Here is a 24,729-nt window from a genome sequence, read left to right as displayed (position 1 = left end):
ATTGGCGTAGCCATCATCCTGGGATAAGGGGAAAAGTGCACTCTATAACTATGAGGGCCATGCTGTGGTTATTTTAGTAATTAAAAAAAAACAAAAAACAGTTTTTTTTGAGAAGAGCTTTAAATGGGATGAAAAGCTAAAGCACATACTTGGATGCAGTGTTTCTGTGCCTGTGAATAAAACATAGAGATTTGGTTGCAAAACTACTTTGTGGGTTAAGGCAGGTTTTAAAAAATCCCTAAGAAAAATGTTGCAAACACTTAATGATATTAAGGAGCCCTTAGTGGCATAGTGGTTAAGAGCTTGGCTATTAACCAAAAGGCTGGTGGTTCAAATTCACCAGTTGCTCCTTAGAAACCATATGGGGCAGTTCTACTCTGTCCTATAGGGTCACTGTGAGTCAGAATCAATGACACACAACACTGTAGCTTTTATGAGTTGAGCACAAACCACTGCCACCTGATGATTTAAAATCTAAAACAACAGCATAATACAAATGAGATGCAAAATAGTAGAAAATAGTAAGCTCTTATCAATGAGAAGATCTTTAAATTCCAAGAAGTGACCTGACAGAGTAGAACTGCCCCATAGAATTTCCTAGGCTGCAATCTTTATGGGAGCAGATCGCCAGATCTTCTCTCCCACAGAGCTGCTGGTGGATTCAAACCCCCGACCTTTCTGGTAGCAACTGAGCACTTAACCATTGTACCACCAGGTCTCCTTAAAGCAACAATGGAAACTAAAATTGAGTCACTACTCATAACCTCTAACTGTGCACGGTATAACGATGAAGCTAATGTACATAAACCTTTGCTAAGTCCTAATTAATATAAAGTTATATTTTTGGGGGGGTGTCTATTTTCTGGTAATGTAGTTCTTCACATTTCATTGACAATTTGTAGTTTACAACATCTTCTCACATACATTACCACATTTGAACCTATAATTATCGATCTAGAACTAGTGGACTTCATAACTGACTATATAAACACTATGCAAATTATAGACAAAAAATGAAGAAATGTAAATATCCATTTGTGATCTGGTAGTTCACTTTGAACCAAGTGCTAAAATACTCATAGAATTGTGATTGTAGGCAATAAAAAAAAAAATGCAGATTGTTTTCTCTGGGTTATCAGGCCTAAACAGTGTATAAGTCTAAATGAGTTGGCAGAAGGAGGAAGTCCTAGAAATGTCTTCTGTTCTCATTTCCACAGTTTGCATGAAGCAGCTGAATTGTTTATGACCATTTTGTTTGCTTAGAAACCTTATTAGAAGATTTTTTGGAAAATGACCATGGCAGATTACAAATTTTGCTCCAATTGATACTTCAAAAAAAAAACAAAAAAAAACACTTTGTGTTTAGAACCATTTTTAGATTTGCAGAATTATTCCAAAGATAGTACAGAGAGTTCCCATATCCCCTGCACCCTGCTTCCCAAATTATTAACATCTTACATTAGTCTGGTGAATTTGTAACAATTAATGAACCAATATTGATATATTACTAAAGTACATACTATATTCAGGTTGGGTTTTTTTTTTTTTTTCTTTTTTTAGTTCTTGCCTAATATCATTTTTCCTCTTTTGTGATCAGTCGCATCCAGGATACCACATTGAGTTCAGTTGTCATGTCTCCTTAGACTCCCCTTGACTGTGACAGTTTCTCAATCTTTTCTTGTTTTTTGATGACCTTGAAAGTTTTGAGGAGCACTGATCTGGTATTTTGTAGAATGTCCCTCAATTGGGATTTGTGTGATGATTTTCTCATGATTAATCTGAGGTGGGAGCCCTGGTGACACAGTGGTTGAGAGCTTGGCTGCTAACCAAAAGGTCAGCAGTTTAAACCCACCAGCCACTCCTTGGAAACCTTATGGGGCAGTTCTACTCTGTCCTGTAGGGTTGTTATGAGTTGGAATCGACTCCATAATAACAAATATATATATATTTTTAATCTGAGGCTATGGGCTTTTGGGAGGAAGACCACACAGGTAAACTGCCATTTTGATCACATCATATCAACATGATTTATCACATGTCAACATGATTTATCACTGCTGATGTTGACCTTGATCACCTGGCTCAAGTAGTGTTTGTCTCTTTTCACCTCTATAAAATCACTCTTCCCTGCCTCTCTTTCCGTACTGTATTCTTTGGAGGGAAGTTACTATGCCCAGTCAATATTTGAAGAGTACGTTGTACTTCACTGAGGATAGTGTCTACTTAAATTATTTGGCGTGGTAGGTATGTTTAATTTGAAAAAAGATAGGAGGACTTTACAAGTCAAAGTATTAGAAATAGAAAAGAGAAAAAAAATATGAGAAAATCCACATGAGGAAGCCAAGAGATAAGAAATCAAAATAATGACTGCAGCTAAGGTAAGATCTACACATTTCTCAGTGGGGTAAAACCTCATGATTCCATTCCACTCAGCTTTTTCCTGGCTTCCTCCAACCCCCAGTGCCTCTGGAAAACAGAGCATGCAATCATTTAGAAACTGTAATATAGTTCAGGATCCTTTTATTTTTCCCCTGGGATTATCCCATGAACGTATCTCTTCATTTACTGCCAGTGCCTATCCTCTAATAAGATTCTAGTCTCCAAAATACATAAAAGGGTTTCCAGGTTTCCAGGGAGAATTTGATGTCCCTTCTTGGAAGTAGATATGTGATGGGAACAGGTGCTCTTTCCCATTTATACAGAGCAATATGAGGTAGAGATTAGGTAATTTGCCAAAGCTCTTTAGAATTAAGGATTTCTATTGTCACCGTTCAGAGGACAATGATGGTTCTTGACTTCCATGAAGGAGACCCAGGTTCGATTCTTGGCCAGTTCTCCTCAAGCGTAGCCACCACCCATCTGTCAGTGGAGGCTTGCGTGTTGCTATGATGCTCAAGAGGTTACAGCAGAGCTTCCAGAGTACGATGGACTAGAAAGAAGGGCCTGGAAACCTACTTCTGAAAATCAGTCATGAAAACACTGATCACAACAGTCTAATACCCTTGTGCTTGTGTTTGCTGTGAGCTGGGCCCAGCTGGATGGCAGATAGCAACCACAGCAAAATCTTCACTGTTCAACAGAAAGTGCTCTCTCAAAGCTCCCCAAAGATTTCTTTGTTGACAAGTACAATGATCCTTTCTCCTTCCTTAGTTTTCTTGGCCTTTCTATTGCATTTGACTTTGTTGAGCCGCCATCTCAAAACTCAGTGGCTTAAAACAGCAGTCATTTTTTATTGTTAAAGCATCTGTAGGGCAAATAGGCTGGGTTCCATTGGTTGGCTCTGCTTCTCCTGAAAATCTGCTAGTTCGCTGGAGGGTCAATGGTCTGTGTTCTCTCATTCTTCCCCTGCAACCAGCAGGCTAGCTAGGGCATGTTTTTCTCAGGGCAAAGGAAGGAAGACAAAGGAACAATTGCTAACAGCTGCAATTTCTTAAGAACCAGGCTGGGAACTGGTACATTGTCATCTCTGTCTACATGCCAGCAGTCAAAGCAAGTCACATGGCCAAGACCAAAGTCAATGGGCAGTAAATGTACTTTGTCCACACTGAGACCTGGCTAATACGTAGATGCAGGAGAAAGTGAATAATTGGGCCAGTACTGTGACCAATCATACCCTTTCTTCACGAAACATTCTCCTCTTCTGGCTCTTTTTGTTTTTTTTGACACAATATCATTTTTATTTTCTCTCCTTTTATTATTATTAATTTAATTGTCCTTCCTCTTCCTCAGTACTTTATGTGGGCTTTACTTAAGGCTCACCCTTTCAGTCCTGATTTTCTCCACATGTCTTCTTCCCCAGAAAGCTTATCCAGGATCCGATTCCCTGGCTCCCTAATGGTTATTTCCAATTGGCCATTTGGGCATTTCCTTATTTCCATTCGGAATTTCCCAAGTTCGTATTCTTTTGTCCCATACTCTGCTTAAATCAATGTTTCTTCCCAATACAAAGCTCTATCTCTGAAAAAATACTTTGATCTTCAGATAATTATTTTGATAAAATGAAGGAAAAAAACAAAACCCTATGAAAACTTACCCGATGCTCACAGGAGCATAACATCTCTAATAATGAAAGAGAATATGTCTGAAAGAAAACAATAATGATGAAAAGAGGATTAAAAGCCATTTCCTATGAAAAATGCTTAAAGTTACTAATAATTTTTTTAGTCTCGAGATTATACAGAGGGTCATGACAGCTGTCTTTAGGTAATTGAAAGTGTGTGGTGGGGGAAGACCTGAGGGCTTTTGTTTTTTATTTTTGTAGCAGAACTACACCCGTGGATGAAGTTTGGGGGCGAAGTTTTAGCCTGATGTAAGGAAGAAATCATGAGTAAGAAGAGAACAAGCAGAAACAGAATGGGCTGTATATCGTTATTTTTCACTGTGCTATTTCTCTCTCCTGAAATGGCTTACTCCCCTTTCTCCTATTTATCCATTATAATCTTATCCACCCTTCAAGACTTAACTCAAGCCTTTTTCTCCCTGTGAACTCTTCTCTGAAACTACTCAGATTATGTTGATCTATCTCAGTTCACCTTGCTAATATCCCACCCCACCTTAAATAAGTTGAAGGCTCTTTGAGAGTAGAAAATATGACACACTCATTTATAACTAGAACCATAGAGCACAACACTGGGTATATAACAGGCATCTGGTAACTTTTACTGGTTAACTGTTTGATTACAGACTTTCTGATTTCTAATCTGGAGTCATGAAGCTTGGTTAGAATTTGAACCAGGTTGGAATGCTCAAGAATCGTCTCATTTTCCACTGATTTCACAGGAGGACTTGGCTTCTGATGACAACAATGCCTCAAGAGAGTAGCAGATTTTGCCATCACTTGCCATCCAAACTTATATTTTCTGGCTCACCAAAGAAAGATACTGAATTTAGAGATCTTCTAAGATGTTATAGCTCAGATAATTCGCTGGGCACATAGTATTTACACAGAGTGAATATGCCATCATTTATTCATGTCTGAAAATTATTTAGAACAAAAATCAGCAGGTGAACGGGGATAGATGTGGTATGGAGGAACACACACAACACTGGAGAGCTGTTGCTGTAGTTTGTATTCAGGTCTGCCTGTTGTCATAGTTACTGATGTACTCCAAGCAATTTCCCTCCAGAATCACACCCTGTGGACCTTCAATACAAACAAGCCCTTCTTCCTGCTTTGTTTTTTTCTCTCTATCCCTGAATTGATGCTCAATTACATGGATATTATTATACTTTTAGCAAAATTTTAAACATGTCAAAGAAAAAACAGAGGTTTAATCAAAATAATAGCCTCTGATTGAGGTCCCATCTCATTTGTCCATCAGTGATTCATTGAGCACTCACGTACTGGGGACACAACTATGATCACAGTCCAGTCCCTGTCCTGAAAGATCTCCTGGCCCTGGGAGGGAGAGAGAGGAGACAGGAAGACATTTCTACAGAACGAAACTGGTGCTGCGGAGTGAGACAGCCACGGGAACACAGGGGAGTGGCGCCTCATTAAGTTAGGGGTGATGGTGGGGTCGGACCAAAGGGAGGCTTCCATCCTGTCAGTCTCAAAGGATTGCAATTTAGTACGTACATATACCCAATGTTACCCTACAGGCTGGGCTTGGGGAGCCTGCTAGCAATGTCACTTGCAATGTGCTGCCACCTACAAATATTCACAAACAGCCTTTCCTTTCTGCCCTGGCCGTAGGAACTCCTTCACAGACATCCTGCGGGCCATCCTGCTGTCACTGGAAGTCCTTATTGAAGATGCAGAGCTTCAGATCAATGGTTTCATTTTAATTATAGACTGGAGTAATTTTTCCTTCAAACAAGCCTCCAAACTGACACCTTCCATTCTCAAACTGGCCATTGAAGGGTTACAGGTATGTTCAATGTACAATGAGATGATGTATGACACATACGTTTTCCTTATTATTGCAACCAAAGTAATATTTGTCTGTTAGCATGGAAAAAGAAAAACTTTGATAAAATTCACTTCTGGGTGCGCCACATTTGTACACAGCCTGAGTTTAGATGTTTGTTTCTTTTTTTTTAATTACCCTTCATTTTCATTAATAACTTGAAATTACTGTTACCACAGGCACAAATTACCTACCATAGCAATTATGCATAAAGCTTAGAGATATTTAGCGCAATCCATTTGAGAGTTCACTAAAATTAAAACTAGAAGACATCTGTTTTGTAAGCAAGTCTTAGATGGAGGGGGCATGGGGGCTTTCCAGTTTTTCCAGAAACATCTTTGTGCCCTAGAAATGCACCCTGTGCATGGCCACTTCCCAGAGTGCAGTGTGAGGCAGTGTTTGCACTAAAAAGGATCAGTTTGGTGCAAACGAAGGAAGCAGGCAAAACTCTACCTCCAGTTTTTTATGAGGAGTTGTCGGGACATTGGGGAAGGGATTTCTGTGTTGTGTGAAGGTCGGAGTAGCCAGTCTCTGGGTACCCTTCTACTTTTAAGGATCAGTGATTCTATGAAAGCAATTTGTATTTATTTTTAAGATTTATTTATGTTAATTTTTGTTAAATTCTAATTAATTCCTTTTAAAAATCTTATTTTCCTAGAAGGACTGACTCAGTGGTAGCCCCTGTCCATAGATGCAGTTATATGCCGGCTATGTAAATAGAAAAGTATGGGCATTGGATAATTCATCCATCACTAATGTCTTCAAAGTGCCAAACTGGGACAGCTATTTCCATAGTCCGCCATACTCTAGTGTCTGTAGAGTCACTAGTTGGTCTGTTTCTGAACATGTGTCTTATTGGTAGATGGCCCCTGGCCAATGTCTAGCACCTGGTAGGTTCTGATGAGCATGTGTCTATTAAAAGGATTATTTTATTGAAATAGTTTTCCCATTTTCCACAGGAGGTGGGGGGGACCCAGCATTTCAGGAGTGGAACAGAAGTGCAGAGTCTTCCCCAGGAATGGCAAATATCCTGGGTGGCTACATCATACTGTGTAACTGGGAACATTTTTAAAGTTGCTACATGGAACATCCCACCTTGCTCTGAAAATCCCAGTCATAGACTTGTGCACTTTTTGCTCTCAGTCGCTTTCCCTTAGCCCTCTTTTCTCCAAGCTGCTCTCATCCATCTAAGCTTCTGAACATTCGATTTCTCCTCCCTTAAAGCTTTTATCAGAGGGAGTTTTAAGATAAACTGCCAGGTTTACTTCATGTCCATCATTACGCTGACCATATTTGCAGGGGTTTTTTTTTTTTTTTTTTTTTTTTCTGTGCTAGCACAAGTTTCATGTAGTTTTATTCTGTAAAAAAAAGTAATTCATTGCATGTGTAAGTAAATGTGATTCAAGTTCTGTGCCTTTGCAGGAGTTTTCAGAAATCTGAAAAGAAAAATGTTTTTTATCTGACCCTGTGTTCCAATTTTTCTTTCTGAAACATGTCAATTACATAAGATGTCCTTTGCCAATTTCGCTAGGTGGATGTGGGTCTCGCCGAGTTCATACATTCAAATGTGTTTTAAAAGGTAAAGCTAAACATCAGTGTAAGCTATTGTTATGAGACGTAGTAGATAACCTTTTGTGGGGCAAGGTGCGACCCATCTGGGTCTTCACTTGTTATGTACCAGGATCCAGGATGAATTCCACAATCTCCTATAGCTTGGGTTAAGGAATAGGCTCGACTAGAGACGGGGAGCTGTAAGAGGCCAGGCTCCTCCCATCATTTCATAGAGAGGTGGGCAGGACTCCTTTAGTAACCCTCTCCTTTATAATGCAAGGAAAGCCCTGGGACTGTGGGACATCTTCAGACCATTCTGCACTCAGGCTATCTGCCTTGGTTGCAGCTCTTTCTGGGGACACTGCCTGCCCAATTCCAGGAGACCTGGGAGTCCTATGAAAAGTGCAGTCCCTCCTGCCAGGGGGAGGAAACCACTGGTCCCAGGGCAAGCTACCCCATCTAGGATACAGACACCCCCATCTCGTACCCCTTAGCTTGTTGTTGTCTTGGCACCACTTAAGAAGTCGTCGACATCACAGTAGGTAATTCTTGTCATGGCCCACATTAGGTAGTCACCTCTGACTGGCCACTGGCAGCTTTTCATTCCATGCTATCCTCTCTTGAGGCTTCGGGACTACTTAGATATGCTGTGGTCACCATACCAGTGGCTCTCCCAATGACCTCTCTTCATCCCAGGGATCATCTTAATCCCCAGAGTGACCATTAACTCTTCCAAAATTCCCAAAAAGCTTAATTGGGACTGAGCAGAATTTATCCCTTTGTGGCCATCCCTGTTGTGCAAGGAGGGTTCAACATGGATCTCCATTTGTCAAGCATGAAGGCACAATATAAATTCCACAGCACCACTGTATGGGTGAGGGACTAGACCTTAGTGGAGAAAGGCATAGTTTAGGTAAGGTCAGCCTCAGTGAGAGAAGAGAAGCCACACCTGTTCCTCCAACAAGCCCTCACAGAGGACTCCTTCTTCTGGACATGTAGGGGTAGGGATGTGAGGGAGAAGGAGGTCCTAGGTCCCAGTGGTCTCTTTGCTGTCCCATCTTTTGTAGGGTTAGCATGAGAAAGTGGCCCTATCAGGGAGAATACTTTGATACTAGGCAATCTGATTTGAGGTTTAAGCTCTTTCAAGAATTGTCTAGGATTCCCTGCTACTCAACTCCTGGAGATTTTGGGGCCCTAGGATATTACCGTCACCCCCTATTAGGTACAACCCTCTGGAAGGGAGAAGGGGGCAGGAGGATCCCAGAGAGTTCATTTTTTAGGCAATGAGACTCCAGGGTCGTTTTGGGCAGTCCTGCACCTTCACCCCAACCTGGTTCAGGAACCCTGAGTTTTAGCCCTGTCTCCTCTGTTCTTAACTATGTATCCAGACAGTAGTTCAATGAACCCTTTGATCACTAACTTGCAGGGTGGCTTGTTTGGAGGGCAGCATCTGACCTGGAGGTTAACATGCAGGGGGTTTATTAGGAGCACTCTTGGGCTCAACAGCTGTGGAAGGGAAGCTTTGGAATAAGGTTTGGCAGAGGGACGAGTTAGCTGTGATTCAGTGAGACTCAGCAAAGACTCCAGCCTATCTACAAGGCATTCTGAAACTGGGATGAACCTTCAGAGTTGTCCTGGTCAGGCCAAGGGCTGGGCCTTTATATGCCCACACTCTTCAGTCATTGATGCAGGCAGCCTGGGAAGGGGGTGTGAGCTTGGACAAAGAGGCTCTCTTTAGCTCCAGGCAAATCCCAAGAGGGCGCAGCCATCTGAGCAATTTCTACTGGCCTTTCTCCCAGTGGTTGTGGAGTAAGCCCTTCCGTCTTAAAGATGGCCTGGGCAATCTATGAGAGCTTCCACTAAAATAACAAAGGACATTTGGAATGTCTTATAATATAATATTAAAGAGTTTCCCTTATTCATAACCTGGATGTATAATTAACTTTTTCTTGGTTACATAGTCCCAATCAATGTGACGGTGGAGGTGACACCAGGTGATATAGAGTGATGGGCACTGGGCTGGTAGCTGAGAAATGGAGTTTTCTATTTGGGTCTACCAATTGTTTTTCTGTGCTTCGAACAGTAATTATCCTGCCTCTGACAAAAATCATCAAAAGATGACAAGTACAGAGAGCCTTGGCTATGCACGTCATAAGCTGAATTAATGAGTTATACTAATAATCATATGGAAGGTTCCTCTTGAAGGGATCCTCATATCTTTACATCAAGTGTTACCCATATCAGCTAGTCATGAAATGCTAATTGTGTATGTGTGTATGCACACGCCTCCTTTTAGAACAATGCTCTGAGGAAATGTCCTGTTTAGGATGTTAAGTTGTTCCAGTTACAGAAATATTCTATTGGTTCAAAGAACTTTAGTTAAAATGCTAATTTTGAGTCTTCCTGGAAGTCATTTCCTCATGTTCTGTGTTTGGTTTCTTAAATATGGTCAATAATGTCTAAAAGAGGCATTGTATCTGTTCATTATAACTTGTTTAAATTTTAATATTTATGTTGTTGTTGTTAGGTGTCCTTGAGTCCATTCTGACTCATAGTGACCTTATGTACAACAGAATGAAACACTGCCCTGTCCTAAGCTATCCTCACAATCATTGCTATGCTTGAGTCTATTGTTGCAGCCACTGTGTCAATTCATCTCACTAAAGGTCTTCCTCTTTTTCACTGACCCTCTAGTTTACCAAGCATGATGTCCTTCTCCAGGGACTGGTCCCTCCTGATAACATGTCCAAAGCATGCAGCCTCTCTATCCTTGTTTCTAAGGTGCATTCTGGCTGTACTTCATCCAAGACAGGCTTGTTGGTTCCTCTAGCAGTCCATGGTATACTCAATATTCTTTGCCAAAGCCATAATTCAAAGGCATCAACTCTTCTTCAATCTTCCTTATTCATTGTCCAGCTTTCACATGCATATAAGACTACTAAAAATACCATGGCTTGGGTTAGGTGCACCTTAGTCCCTATAATGACATCTTTGTCCAGCTTCTTGGATTATTTGCTCAGCATACAGATTGAATAAGTATGGTGAAAGGATACAACCCTGATGCACACCTTTTCTGACTTGAGTGCTTCTTGATCTATGTATAGGTTCCACATGAGCACAATTAAGTGCTCTGGAATTTCCATTCCTCAAAATGTTATCCATCATTTGTTATGATCCATGCAGTCTAATGCCTTTGCATAGTCAATAAAACACAGGTAAACATCTTTCTGGTATTCTCTGCTTTCAGCCAACATTTATCTGATATCAGCAATGATATCTCTCATTCCATATCCTCTTCTGAACCTGACTTGAACTTGTGGCAATTCCCTGTCGATGTACTGCTGCAACAACTTTTGAATGATCTTCAGCAAAATTTTAGTATTTATGCCACTATTTTAATACTCATAAACCCATGGCTGTCGAGTCAATTCTGACTTGTGGAGACCCTATAGGACAGAGTAGAACTGTCCCATAGGGTTTCCAAGGTCTGGCTGGTGGATTCAAATTGCTGATCTTTTGGTTAGCAGCCAAGCTTTTAACTACTGCACCACCAGGGCTCCCATTTTAATACAGAACATCATTGTTCTCAGTTCTGCTGGGGAATTCTGGCAGAACGAGCAACTTGCTAAAATCCTGCTCTCAAGTTTTTGTAATGTCTCCAAAATCAATTTTTGGAATTATTTCTTGTAAATAACTACAGCCCAACCACTACAATCAACGGTTAGCATTTATCAATGTTCAGCCAACCCAGATGCTTAAAGCTGATTGGGCTGAGTGTTCTACTTAGAAAGAGCTATAATCTTGTGTCTCATAGGCTATTTTTAAAGTATTTGAATCCTTTAAGGACCCAGACATTTGTTAAGGGTTTAGAGAAGTCTGCTTTTCATTCATTGGAGCAAGTCTGTTGTTGCTGTTAGCTGTTGTCCAGTTGGCCCCTGACTCATGCACAATGGGATCAGACTGTTGTGATCCATAGAGTTTTCACTGGCTGATTTTCAGAAGTGTATCACCAGGCCTCTCTTCCTAGTCTGTCTTAATCTGGAAGCATCAAAGTGTCCACTGACAAATGGATGATGGCTATATATGAGGTGCTTTGGCCAGGTATCTAACCAGGCCTCATGCATGGAGGCTGAGAATCCTACCAATGAATCACCAGTGCCCTTGGAGTAGGTCTAGCACCCCCCTTTTTTTTTTCCTTTTCTCATTTCATTGCTCACTTAGTTAATCTTGGGTCCACTCTGTCACTTTATTAACTCTTCATTTGAAGTTTACTTCATGCCATCCCTCCTTTTTAAAGACGTTTTCACAATATTTTTGTCAGCATTGACTCAAACTCTCCAGACCACTTTGAGCCAATCTCATGGAGAAAGAGGCTCATTGCTTTTCTGTGTATTACCCTATGGTGGAAAAGGACCTGGAGCAATGCTCAGAGGTTCAGTTTACTGCGAATCTTCTGTCTGCTTTCATCCATTTGTGTTACACCCACCTTAGGCCTTTCTTTGCTCTCTGGCCTCCTTCCCACATTTTACTTTTTTATCCCTTTTCCAAAACATAGGATATGCTCACTTCCTCTTGGGGAACCCTAAGTGGCATATTCACTTGAAAGATTAGTGCACTTAAAAGCTTTCACATCAGTGGGCAACATGACAGTCCCTGCGTATAATTGGGTACTCTCATGATGAGACATTTGGAAATGCAAGTCGAGCAGGCACGTTTAAAGTTAGTAGTAGATCCACACTGAGTCTACAGTCCATGAGGCAGCATGGTGTATTCATTCAAAATAAAAAACGGGTCAATAGGATTACAGCTGACAACACAGCAGGCCTGGCTTCTTAGGGCTTACATTCTAGTGCCTTACACTCAAAACATTGTGTGCAGACCAGCAGTCCCAGCATCACCAGAAAACCAGTTGCCGTTGAATCAATTCCAACTCAGAGCAAACCTACAGGACAGCGTAGAACTGCTCCTCAGGGTTTTGAGGAGTGGCTCGTGGATTCAAACTGCTGACCTTTTGGTTAGCAGCTGTAGCTCTTAACCACTATGCCATCAGGGCTCTGAAGCAATTAAGAAATGCTGACACTCAGAACACACCCCAGATCTACTGAATCAGAATCTGCATTTCAACAAGATCCCCCGGGGAATTTACATGCATATTAAAGTTTGAGAAGCACTGCTCTACTGTGGGTATTACTGTAATGCAATGGGTCTCAACATTAGTGGAGTCAGACTGCCTGAGACAACGTCTTACAGCACACTTCTTTGGACCTCACCCTCAGATCTATGATTTCACGGGCCCAGAGCAGACCCTAAGAGTCTACCTTTCTAGAAAGTTCTCAGGTTGATGCTCGTGGTAGGAAACCATACTTTGGTGTAAAAGTGTGTAAGAGCAGAGTCAGACTTTCTGGGTTTCAATTCTGGCTCTGCTATTTTATAACCTCAGCCAAGTCATTTATTCTCTTTAGGTCTCAGTTTCCTTACCTGTAAAATGTGGAGTAACATAGTATCTACCTCATCAATTTAGGGCGAAAACGAAATAGTCCATGAAAAGTACCTGGGACACAGTCTGTACTCACTGAAGTTAGGGAATGTTACTGGAAGGACAGAGAAGCCAGCCCTGGTCCACAGGCTCCTGTGCGTTAGCACACTGATTGAAGAAATAACCACTCCAGCCCCCATCCCACCATTATCCCAGCTTTGTAAATTTAATCCCCTAAAATCAGACCCTACCACACTGAACAAGGGGTTCCCTATCCCTGGCCACCCTAAATAGGGTATGCTTAGGTCCATGTTGCTGTCACCAGCCCAGGGAGTGGCCCTTGAGGTGCATTTGCTGTCTCTTCCTGTGGGATGATCCATTTAATTATCGTCCAATAGTCCAGGAAGGAATCCACTCCCAACGCCTTTCCAGTGTGATGATTAATGGGCCAAAGTTTGCCTTCTTCATCCTATGGAACTCTTCAGCAGTAACATTTACAGTGTCTTTTTTCAATCCTTGCAGTTTTCAAGTATTAAAGGATATTAGATAAGAGCAGATTGAAGGAAGAGGATATTTGTATTTTGCCAAGAAGGTACTTAATGCATGTATTCTAAACATTCAAGATGTGCTTGAAGACCACTTTCTTTCTTGGAAAACTACTTTTTATTTTTTCAGCCACAGAGCTCTAATTCTGAACTTGCAACAATGCAATATGTTATTATGGAAATACTAGAGGAATAAAATATTTCCTCTAATGCTCTACCTTGTTAGGTATCAATTAAACTCAGGAAGATAATTAGGGCTAATGGCTTTTTTTTTTTTAATGGCACTCTGGTGATCCTCATGGCAGACAGTATGGCCCATTTCGAACAGTTCCAATTAAATAGGTCTTACTCTGGCACACTTCTGACAAATGGTTTTTCTGGGCTCTCATGCATTGCAGAGACTCTCATACATCCATCCCTTCAAGAAAAATTTGCTTAGCCTTTACTATGAGCCAGTCACAAAGGTACACCAGACAGAGAAAGGTCAAGGTCCAGAGAGAGATGAGGACCTTTAAACAAAGGAAATGAAAGAAAACCATGAAACGTGCAAAATGGAGATATGCATCAGGTTTATAAAATCCCAGAGAGGCTCCCAATCCAGGCTGGAGGAACCAGGAGTGGCATCTGGCCACACCTCAACTGATTCTTAAAGGATGAATGCAAAGTAGTCAAGTGAAGTCATGGTGGGAGAAGTTTCAGGCAAAGAAGACAACATGAGCAAAGATGAAGGGGCAAGACATAGCTCAAGAAAAGAATTAGTTTCATATTCCTGGAGCGCAGGCACGCCAGGCGAGAAGCCTATGAGCCCATGTGCCTAGCTAAAGAGCTTGGTCTCTTCCTGCAGATGTTGCAAGCCATTGAACATGTCTAAGCAGGATGGCAACAAAGATTCCTATTTTACATGGGATCAACTTGGTGGCTATGAGCAGGGAAAGTTCAAAGCAGGGGAACAAATTAAAATGCAGTTGTAATAGTTCAAGTAAGAAATGATAGGTCAAAACTGGGAGCGATAGAAGGGATTCAGTAACTCCAAAGGAAGCAAAATAGGCAGGGTTTGGTGACTGGATGCTTGGGAGAGGCGTGGCCTGGGAGAAGTTAAGAATGAACCTCAGGCATCAAACTGGGTGAAGGGTGGATGGTGGTGCCAACCAATGAGATCGTGCAGACAATTAGGAGTGGACTGGTATGGTGAGACAATGAGTATTATTTTGGACAAGTTGAGTTTATATTTACCATGGTGGGCAGTCATCACCACTCCGTGTTTTCAAAAGTGTTTCATTACCTCAAACAAAAATTCAGTACCCCTTAAGCAATAACACCTCATCCTCCCAACCCAGGTAACTCCTAATATACTTTTGTCTCTATGCATTTGCCTATTCTAAATATTTCATAGAAGTTGGATAGTACAATATTTATCTCCTTGTGTCTGGCTTATTAACATAATCTTTTCAAGATTCACCCTTGTTGTAGCATGTATTAGACCTTAATTCTTTCTTACGGCTGAATAATATTCAATTATATATACATATATACACACACATATATACACATACCACATTTTGCTTATCTGTTCATCTGTTGATGGATGCTTAGGTTGTTTCTACCTTTTGACTCTTATGAATATGCTGTAATAACATTGGTATAGATGTATCTGTTGGAAAGAGTTCTTTGGATTTTAAGGAACAGAAAAGCACTCAAACGTGGCTCAAGCTAAAAAGCCAGGGGTAGGGGAGGTGAGAAAGAGAGACTTATATAACTGTAAAGTTCAGAGCTGCTCTATCTTCCAGACTCAGCTAGACCCAGAGTTGAAGTTGAAACAACATCATGAGAACTCACTTAGTCTCTTTCTCTGTTCATCTCTCAGTTCCACTTTCCTTTGTACTGACTTCATTCTCAGGCAGGCTTCTCCACAGGGTGACAGTGAAGACTCCTAACAGTTTCAAGTATAGATACATTCTTGGCAGGGCTTAGGCGTTACGTGGTGCTCTGGCCAGAGCTACAGCCTGAGCCCACTCAATGTGCCGTACCTGAAACGTGCAGACTAAGAATGCTGGAGGGTGACTCCCAGCAAAAGATGCTGGACTGTGACAAAAAAAAAAAAAAATCCATTTCAAAACTTAAAGATTGAAAATTAGAGAGAATTTTTTTACTGTTCTCTGCTTGCTAGCCAATGTAACAACATGAAAATAGGAACTTAGGTGTTTGTTTATTTTTGGCAACTAACTCCACGGATAACCTTGGGCAAGCTGCTTAACTTGTGCGTCAAAGACCAAGGAGGTTGGATTAGAGCAGTTGTTCTCAAATTTTAGCACACACCAGGACTGCTGAAGGGCTTGTTCAAGCCCAGATGACAGGGTCCCACCTGTAGAATGTATGATTCAGTAGATTGAGAGGGGCAGGCAGTGTGGCAGGTGAGAGTTTTCATTTCCAACAAGTTCCCAGGTGATGCTAATGTGCGGATCCAGGGACCACACTTGATAACACTGGATGAAGCCATTTCTTATAGCCCTTCTCATCATCTAATGTTATGAATCTGTCATTTTACCCCCATCGAAATAGCCTTAGTGCCTAGCTCAGGGATGGGAAATATGATTTATCTTCACATACTAAGTCTAAACAATTAGAATGCAGCATTGATAAGAATTCTGAGGTCAGCTCCAAGCTCAGCAGAAAAGAATGCTGTGATTGATTTCTGATCTCTGCCATCACTGAGCATAGAGAATGGTCAAGCCTGTCACATACTGACCATCCCTGGCATGGGCGTGTCTAGGTAATGCCTCTGAGCACAGCATAATCCATAGGTCATAATATAAGAAATAAGGAAAGCAGCCAGAGGGAGTGACAAACACTCCTTCTGATATTTCTAGTCTAGGTTAAAGATAAGCAGCCATGATGATGATGATGATGATGTTGATACCACCTACTATCAATCTGGCACTTAGAGCACGTACACGCAGTGTCTTTTTTGATCCTTCCAATGGCCATGTGTGATAAGCTCATCAGGTGAGTGGCAAATCATCTCTTCACAATAACAATATGAGAAGACTGATTGGAACGATCAACCAAACACCGACTCTGAGTAAGATTCTTTTGTTTTGCCTTCGAGGCCAACTAAAAACTCGAGGGCTTCTGTGCCTCCCACCATGTGATAAAGTAGGCTTTGTTAGAATGAACAGGTGGTAAAGTGCAGTGTCCATTTTCACCAAAGGAAAGCGTTTGTTGCTGAGAAACCAGTAAAAATCATTAACTCCTTTTACCTCGAAAACAAAAATAAAAGTGCAATTCCTTATTTTTGTTTTTTAATTTAGAAAGACATCATTTTTTTTAATAGACTTTTTATTGATGTGTACTGTACATTTGGAAGAAAGGCATGGTGATTTACTTCCGAAAAATCAGCCAGTGAAAATCTTTATGGATCACAACAGCCGATCCCATTGCGCATGGGGTCACCATGAGTGGGGAGCTGACTCAAAGGCAGTTAACAACAACAACAACAATACACATTCAGAGAGTTACCCAGGTCATAAACAGACAGTTTGGTGAACTTTTAGGGAGGGAGAGCATCTAACTAACCAAATACAGATCAAGGGAAAGAACACCACCTGTGACCCAGAAATGACCTGTGTGCGTCTTTGGTTAGCTGACCTCCTAAGGTAGCTGCTATCCTTGCTTCTAACACCTAGCTTGGCTTTGCCACAATATAGCTTATTTTGCAGACAAGAAAGTGATTTACCCTCTGTGTCCAGGTACACCTGTCTGAGTCTATCAGTGGTATGACAGCGCTTTGGTGTTCTGTCTGCATCTTTTTTCATGAAAGATCTAAAACTATTCACGGATGTGCGTATTTGGAATTTAATAAATAAAATTATTCTTAGAAAAATGCTGAGGCCAAGAAATGCAGTAACATATTGTCTTTGTGGAATTTAATTATGCAATAATTGTATCTTATGGAATGTAGAGTATGCAGGATCAAATAAGTGTTATAAAATTGCTGCATTAAACTTGTGCACTTTATTCTTAAAAGGTCCCTCAAGATTTCACTTTCAGCAGTCATATCACTAAGGAGGTGTGGGGGGGGTATGACCACACCAGGTGACACCGTCTGAGGAGGTGACACCAAGATGACTGTCTATTAAATTTTTGTGCAGTGTTTCAGCAGAAATTTATTATTTTTTATAAAAATACCCGTTTTTGGTTATAACAACAAAATTTTTTTTCTTAAGCCCAGCTTACATGTATCAATATACCTGTAAGACTAGAGCTCTATGTTAATCTACTTTTTGAACTTTCTAATGTGCTCTAGTCAGAGCTATCATTATTACCCAATTACAATGATGCTTCCAATCACGTGGTTTCATCCACACGCGCCGTAAACATGCACTTGTTTTCGTTGCTGTGGCGTTTTTACAGTGCTGATTTTGTCAAATTTGCTGGTGTTTTAGTCACAATATTGTGGTAATTAGCATGGGAGTGTGATACCATGAGTTACCACATTGGGGGACACCAACCTTAGTGAAGCCACTGACTTAGAGCCTATTTATTCTCATTTTACACATGATTCTGGTTGGTTTAGTCATACGGTTGTTAAGCTCACCACGTGTTAGAAGTCTCAAATAAGAATTTAGTTGAGGGGCTGACACATATTAACATATGTATATCAAGAAATAACAGCTAGAACAGTTAGAAATGAAATTGTAAAGCATGCGACAGCATAGATGAACATTGAAAACATGCTAAGTGAAATTAAAAGCAGAAACAAAAAAGCCCGTTGCCACCAAATAGATTCTGATTCATTGTGACCCCACATGTTATAGGGTAGAACTGCTCCACAGGATTTTCTTGGCTGTGATCCTTATGGGAACAGATAACCAAGTCTTTGTTCCATGGAACCGCCAACCTTCCAAGGCACAAAAGGGCAAATATTGTATGACCCCACTTATATGAAATATCAAGAATTGACAAATGAATAGAGACCAAAGTTTATTTATTAATGGTTTCCGGGATTGGGGAGGGGGGGGAAAGTTGAGCCATTGACTGCTTACTCTTGGAGTTTCCTTATTAAATAAATCAATTTAATTCTGTTCTGAAACCATCAGCAAATTCAGTAGTTCTTCTGACCCTAACCACTAGATTAGGTCAGAGCTCACAAGGTAAAGGGCACAGTCCTCCACACTGCTAAGCCTACCCAAGACTTCAGACACTAGCTTATGGGTACCTATTAAAACCCTCACTTCTGACTTGCTGGCTAAAAATTCAGGGATTCTCTCTATTCACCTCAATTTGCCAGCTATAAGCTTGGGGGTTCCCAGGCCCCCCCCGACTCTTGATCTGTTGGAACCCACTACTCCCTCAGGTTCAAGGATCTGCTAGAATGACTCACAGAATTCATGACATCACTATACTTATGATTACAGTTTTGTTATAGAAAAATGATATAAATCAGGACCAGCAAAAAAGAAGAGACACATAGGGTGAAGTCTGGGGGATTCTCAACATGGAGCGTTTATGTCCAAAAAAGAATGCATCACACTCCCTGTGCACTGATGTCTTTCACCAACCAGGAAGCTCATGGAGATTCAGTACCCAGGGCTTTTATGTCGGTATCTCATTATGTAGGCATGATTGATTGAATCGTTGACCCATGTGGTTAAACTTAACCTCCATAGCCACTGCCCCTATTAGGTCAGGCTGATATTCCATGGTCAGTCTTTCTGGCTTGGCCAAGCCCCACCCATGAATCCCTCCATTAGCACCCTCAGTTGCGATCTGGAGCCCACATAGAAAAAGACCCCAATCAATAGAGAAATTCCAAGGTTTTAGAGGTCATTTCTCATAAACTAAGGACAAAAACTAAATTCTTTGGGCAAAGTTAATTGTAAACCCCACAATTACACATGTTCATTATACTTTTTTTTTTTAATACTGGTAAATAAATGTAACAAAATGGAAATTATACACAATCCTACTCAGAAATAAATATTTTTAACTTCTGTATACAGTATACCCCCCCACACATAATAGCAAGGTATCTGCTCTTTTCACTTTATAGTACACAGTGAATAGCTTTCCAGCTTTTTATATATTTTAACTCAATACCATTTTATAAGGACTGCATAGTATCCCTTTGTTTAATTATATGATAAAGTAATGATAATTTAATGATATGATAATATATTGACCAATTCTCAACTGTTCAATGTTTAGGTTGTTTCCAATTTTTTTCAGTATTATATAAAATGCTGACATGAATGTTCCTTTAGCAAATTTCAGTCACATGAATTACTTCCTTAGGACAAATTCCTAGAGGTGAATGTATCTGGAAGATAACCTAAAGGGAGTTTTTATATTCACCAGCAATGCATGCGAGGGCCTGCTTCCTAAACCCTGGTGCAATTGATTAGGTGCACAGCTGCTAACTAAAAGATAGGCAGTTTGAATCTACCTAGAGATACCTTAGAAGAAAGGCCTGGCAATCTCTTCCAAAAAATCAGCCATTGAAAACCCTGTGGATCTCATTTCTACTGTGAAACACATAGGGTTAACTTGAGTCGGAATTGACTTAAGGGCAGCTGGTAGCTTCCTAAACAAAATGAACCTGGGTATTAAAAATAAGTCTCCCTTGCAGCCCATGCCACATACCTCCTTTTGTTTTAATTTGTGTAGTCTTTGATTACAAGTGAAATGTAACCATTTTCCATATGTTTATTATATTTGTATTCTTGCTTCTGATTATTTCCTGTTAATGTACCTCGCTCATTTTATGGTTGGAGGTTTTAATCTTATTATTAATTTATGAGGTTTTTATTACCAAGGAAATTAACCATTTATCCCATGTCACAAAATTTTTCTTCACCATTTAGATTTACAGTGAATAGTGTTTTTTTTTTGCTGGTCCTGTTTAAGGTAGTTTAAAAAGTTTATGCGATCAGATCTGTGAAACTGCCTTTGCTAGCAGTTAGACTTAACATCATTGAGCTATGTTAAGGCTTAGAAAGCCATTATTTATCTCAGATGTAATATAAATTCACTAGTATTTTCTTCTGGACTTAAATTTTTAAAAATTGATGTAACATTTTAATCTATCTGGAATTCACATTTGAAAACATGTGAGGAAGGGAATTAACTTAATCATTTCTCTCTGTATTTCTTTTTGTCTTAATATCAGCGGATAATGCATCCAGAAATATACTTTAGGAGGAGGATAAGTCAACACCGAGGAAATATTAAGAAGGAGAATGGACAGAGAGGTAGAGTTACTCACCGGACACTTTTCTGTAAGAAAGTACTAGGAATATGAATTCGCAAAGGATGGCGAGATGAGACTCAAGTTCAACAACTATTTATTCAACCTACCATGTGTGAGAATACCAAGCCGACGTGACGGAGGGCCCAGCTGGCCGGGCTCCCGGCACAGGGTAGACTAGCTTGGAGTTGCTTTGGAGCCACATGGGAGACAAGGACAGTGAAGTTGGTTGGCCGAGCACAGGGCAGTTGTCATGGGGCACAGAAGCTGGACTGGAGACTTTGGAAAGTACCTTTCAATGCTAAAAGGAATTCTAAAATAGATAGTCAAGAAGATGATTTTTTCCTACTTCAGTAATATCAGAGAGGAGCTTAGTAATTTAAAGCTGTTAAATGGACAGTATTAACAACGTGAAAAAACTTGGTGGATTAAGCTAATGCCCGCTTCACTGGAATGTCATTAGTTGAGAGGAAGGATCCTTAATGCCTTAATCCTGGGACCCATTCAGGATTTGGAAGAAATTGTGAATAACTTTTTTTCCATTAACAGAATGAGGTTTTAATTAAGATATTACTAGAAAAACAAGAGCATAGGGCGTTGTTAAAGTGAATTTTAAACTTTTGGAAGGGAGAATTTAATCCTGAAGGAGAATCTATAGAAAAGCTGACTCAGAAGCTATGAAAAGAACAACTTTCTGAAATTCTTTTCTGGGCCGGAACCACCACCACCAAAGTCTAATTATAGAATAAGGGTTTCAACGCCCTCCCCTCCCCCCAAAAAAGCCCTTACGCTTTACCAGTAATTCCACGTTCATCACTCCCACCTACCCCCAAGCCGTAGGCAACCAATAATCTACTTTCTGTCTCTATGAATTTGATTATTCTGGACATTTCATATAAATGGATAGGTGGCCCTTTGTGATAGGTTTCTTTCATGTAGAATAATGTTTTCAAGGTTCATTCATGTTGTAGCACGTGTCAGCACTTCGTTTCTTTGTATTGTTTAATAACATTCCATTGTATGGCTATGCCACATTTTAAAAAATACATTCATCAGTTGATGGACATCTGCATTGTTTCTCCTTTTGTCTATTATGAATAATACAGCTATGCATATTCATATCCAGTTTTAACTGTTGCAAGTTTTTGTGTGGATATATATTTTCCTATCTTGGGTATTGTCTTTGGATGGATTCTCTAGAGAAGCAAAACTTGTGAAAGGTATCGAGAGAGAGAGAGAAAGAAGTTTCTCTGAAGGAAATGGCTCATGCAGTTGTGGAGACTGGCAAGTCTCATGTCCATGGGTCAGGCATCAGGCTGGAGGCTGTTTTTATCGTTATAGCCATTCTAACGTGTGTAAAGTAGTATCTCATTGTGGCTTTGCTTTACATTTACCTAATGACTAATGGATATTGGAGAAATATCTGTTTAAATCTGTTGTTTCTTCTTAAATTGGGTTGTCTTTTTTATTATTGAGTTTTTAGAGACAATTATGCTGGATAAAATTTCCTTGTTAGATATATCTTTTAGAAATATTTTCTTCTATTTTGTGGGTTGTCTTTTCACCTTATTGATAGAGTCCATTGAAGCACAAATGTTTTTGACTTTGATGAAGTCCAATTTATCTATTTTTTCTTTAGATGTATGTGCTGTTTGTGTCATATCTAAAAAACCATTTCCTAACCCAAGTTCTACTCTGTCCTATAGGGTCGCTATGAGTCGGAATCGACTCGACAGCACTGGATTTTTGTTTTTGTAACCCAAGATCATAAAGATTTACTCCTATGTTTATTCCTAAGAGTTTTAGATGTTTAACTGTTGCATTTAGGTCTATGATCCGTTTTGAGTTACTTTTTCTGTGTGGTAAGAGATACAGATCCAATTTCATTTTTTTGCATGTGGATATCCAGTTGTCCCAACATCATTTTTTGAAAAGACTATGCTTTCCCTATTGAATTGAATTGTCTTGCTACCTTTATTGGAAATCAGTTCACCATAAATGTAAGAGTTTAATTCCGGCCTCTCAATTCCATTGCTATATATTTCTGCTTTTCTGACAATACCACATTGTTTGATTACTGTAGCTTTATAATAAGTTTTGAGATATAATAAGCTTTATAATAAGTTTGAGATATAATAAGTTTTCAGCAATGTTTTGTAGTTTTCATTGTACAACTCTTACACTTTTACTGCTAAATTAATTCTCAGGTATTTTATTCTTTTTTTTGGTGCTATTATAAGTAATTTTCTTAATGTCATTTTCAGATACTTCATTGCTATTGTATTGAGATACAACTTATTTTTTGCATATTGATCTTGTATCTTGCAGCCTTGCTGAACTCATTTATTAGTTGTAATACATTTTTGATTAGATTGCATAAAATTTTTTTGTGTATAAAGTTCATGTAATCTGCAAATAGTGATAGCTTTACTTCTTCCTTTTCAATCTGGATACTTTTTATTTTTCCTTGCCAAATTGCCCTGGCTAAAACCTCCAGTACCTGAATAGGAATGACAAGAGTGGATATTCTTTCTTGTTCATCATCTTAGGGGGAAATCATCCAGTATTTCACCATTAAGTCTGAGTTTAGCCGTGGGTAATTTGATCGCCACCATATTCTTTTAGAATCCTTCAGTAGGTCTCTATTTCTTATCAGGTGAAGTGCAAACTCTCTAGTCTGGGACATTAGCCTGGAATGGAAGACGCTCCTGGACTTGCCCCTGCTTGCCTTTCCAGTCTCATGTCTTGACAACCCTCTGTACCAGCTTTTCCATCCTCATCTCCAGAATGTTGAGCACCAGCTGTAGTAAACAGCATACAGTCCCTAACGTTCCACATTACTCCATGTCTCTCCGCTGCTGCTTGTTTTATCCCCGCTGTTCACCTCCTATTTGTACTTCAAGACACAGCTCAAATACCACTAGCTTCAAAATGCATCATTGAACTAGATCTGGCTTAAGTGCCCTTCATCAGCACTCTCATTACACATTGCACGTATTTCCAGGATAGAATTCAGCATACTATTCTCCAGTTGCCCATTTGAGTTTCTGCCTTTCCAAGTGGAATACATTTTTATAGGAAGAGGCCATATCTAAGGCATCTTTCATCCACAGGACCAGAAACCCAATAGGACCTCAGTAAATTGTTGGGTGGATGGATGAATAGATGTTAAAATCTATACTACTTTTAGCACTGAGCATCCATAAATGAATAAAGGGACTTACACAATTCTAAAGTACAGAGCAGCTGTAAAAAGTAAAAGACTCTAAAGGCAAATGCAGTTGTTCTAGGGTCTGTGGAATGTAAATGGGGGAAAAATGAATGGCAAATAAAAAGACAGATGGAGAAAAAAAGGATGCTTGGAGCCGAAGTTTCCACAGAACTGGTATCACTTGGTAGGAGTAATACTGTCTTCCTAGGGACACTTATCCCCCATCTCTCCGCCTCCTTCACCCACAATCTCCACCACCCCTAGTAACACATTCTACTCACCTTAAAAAATATAGTACAACATAAACTAGCTAATCAGCAAGTTCACGTACAAAAGAATTAAGGAGTTTCAGCCTGTGATGACAATAAAATCTTTACCAAGTGACAAGTGCTCACAGGTAAGATTCGAAGAGACATTAAAAATAGCCAATAACTCAATGTTAGAATGGGACGTGCAGACAATAGCAGTTCAGCGGAGGAGAGACCCATTCAGTCAACAATTATTAATTGTGTGCCAGCAATATGCCAGGTACGGGGCTAGATGGTGAGTCTATAATGTTGAACAATTCAGAATCTGTGTGCTGATGGAATTTATAGTCTACTGAGGGAGTAGTGCAAGCTAATATATAATTTATTCATTCATTCTGCAAATCTTTATTAAAAACTATCACAGACACTATCCTAGGGGTGCTCAGGACACAGCAATGAATAAAAAAGGCCAAAATCACTGCCTATATACAGCATACATTCTAGTGAGGAGAGAGAGACAATAAACCACAAATAATAGGTAAAATA

General features: G+C 40.0%; 1 protein-coding gene across 1 annotated transcript in view; it reads left to right on the top strand.

Annotated features, from left to right (window-relative positions):
• Window positions 1-24,729, top strand: part of CLVS1 (clavesin 1) — a 223,879-nt gene that overhangs the window by 95,500 nt on the left and 103,650 nt on the right. Inside the window, exon 3 of the mRNA XM_049854250.1 lies at window positions 5,696-5,870. Within this exon, the coding sequence (XP_049710207.1) occupies window positions 5,696-5,870 (175 nt within the window). The remainder of the gene's footprint in view (window positions 1-5,695; window positions 5,871-24,729) is intronic.

Source organism: Elephas maximus, chromosome 15, assembly GCF_024166365.1.
Source record: "Elephas maximus indicus isolate mEleMax1 chromosome 15, mEleMax1 primary haplotype, whole genome shotgun sequence".
Lineage (NCBI taxonomy): Eukaryota > Metazoa > Chordata > Mammalia > Proboscidea > Elephantidae > Elephas > Elephas maximus.
The sequence above is the reverse complement of the archived record's forward strand: the minus strand, read 5'-3'. Positions and strand labels throughout refer to the sequence as shown.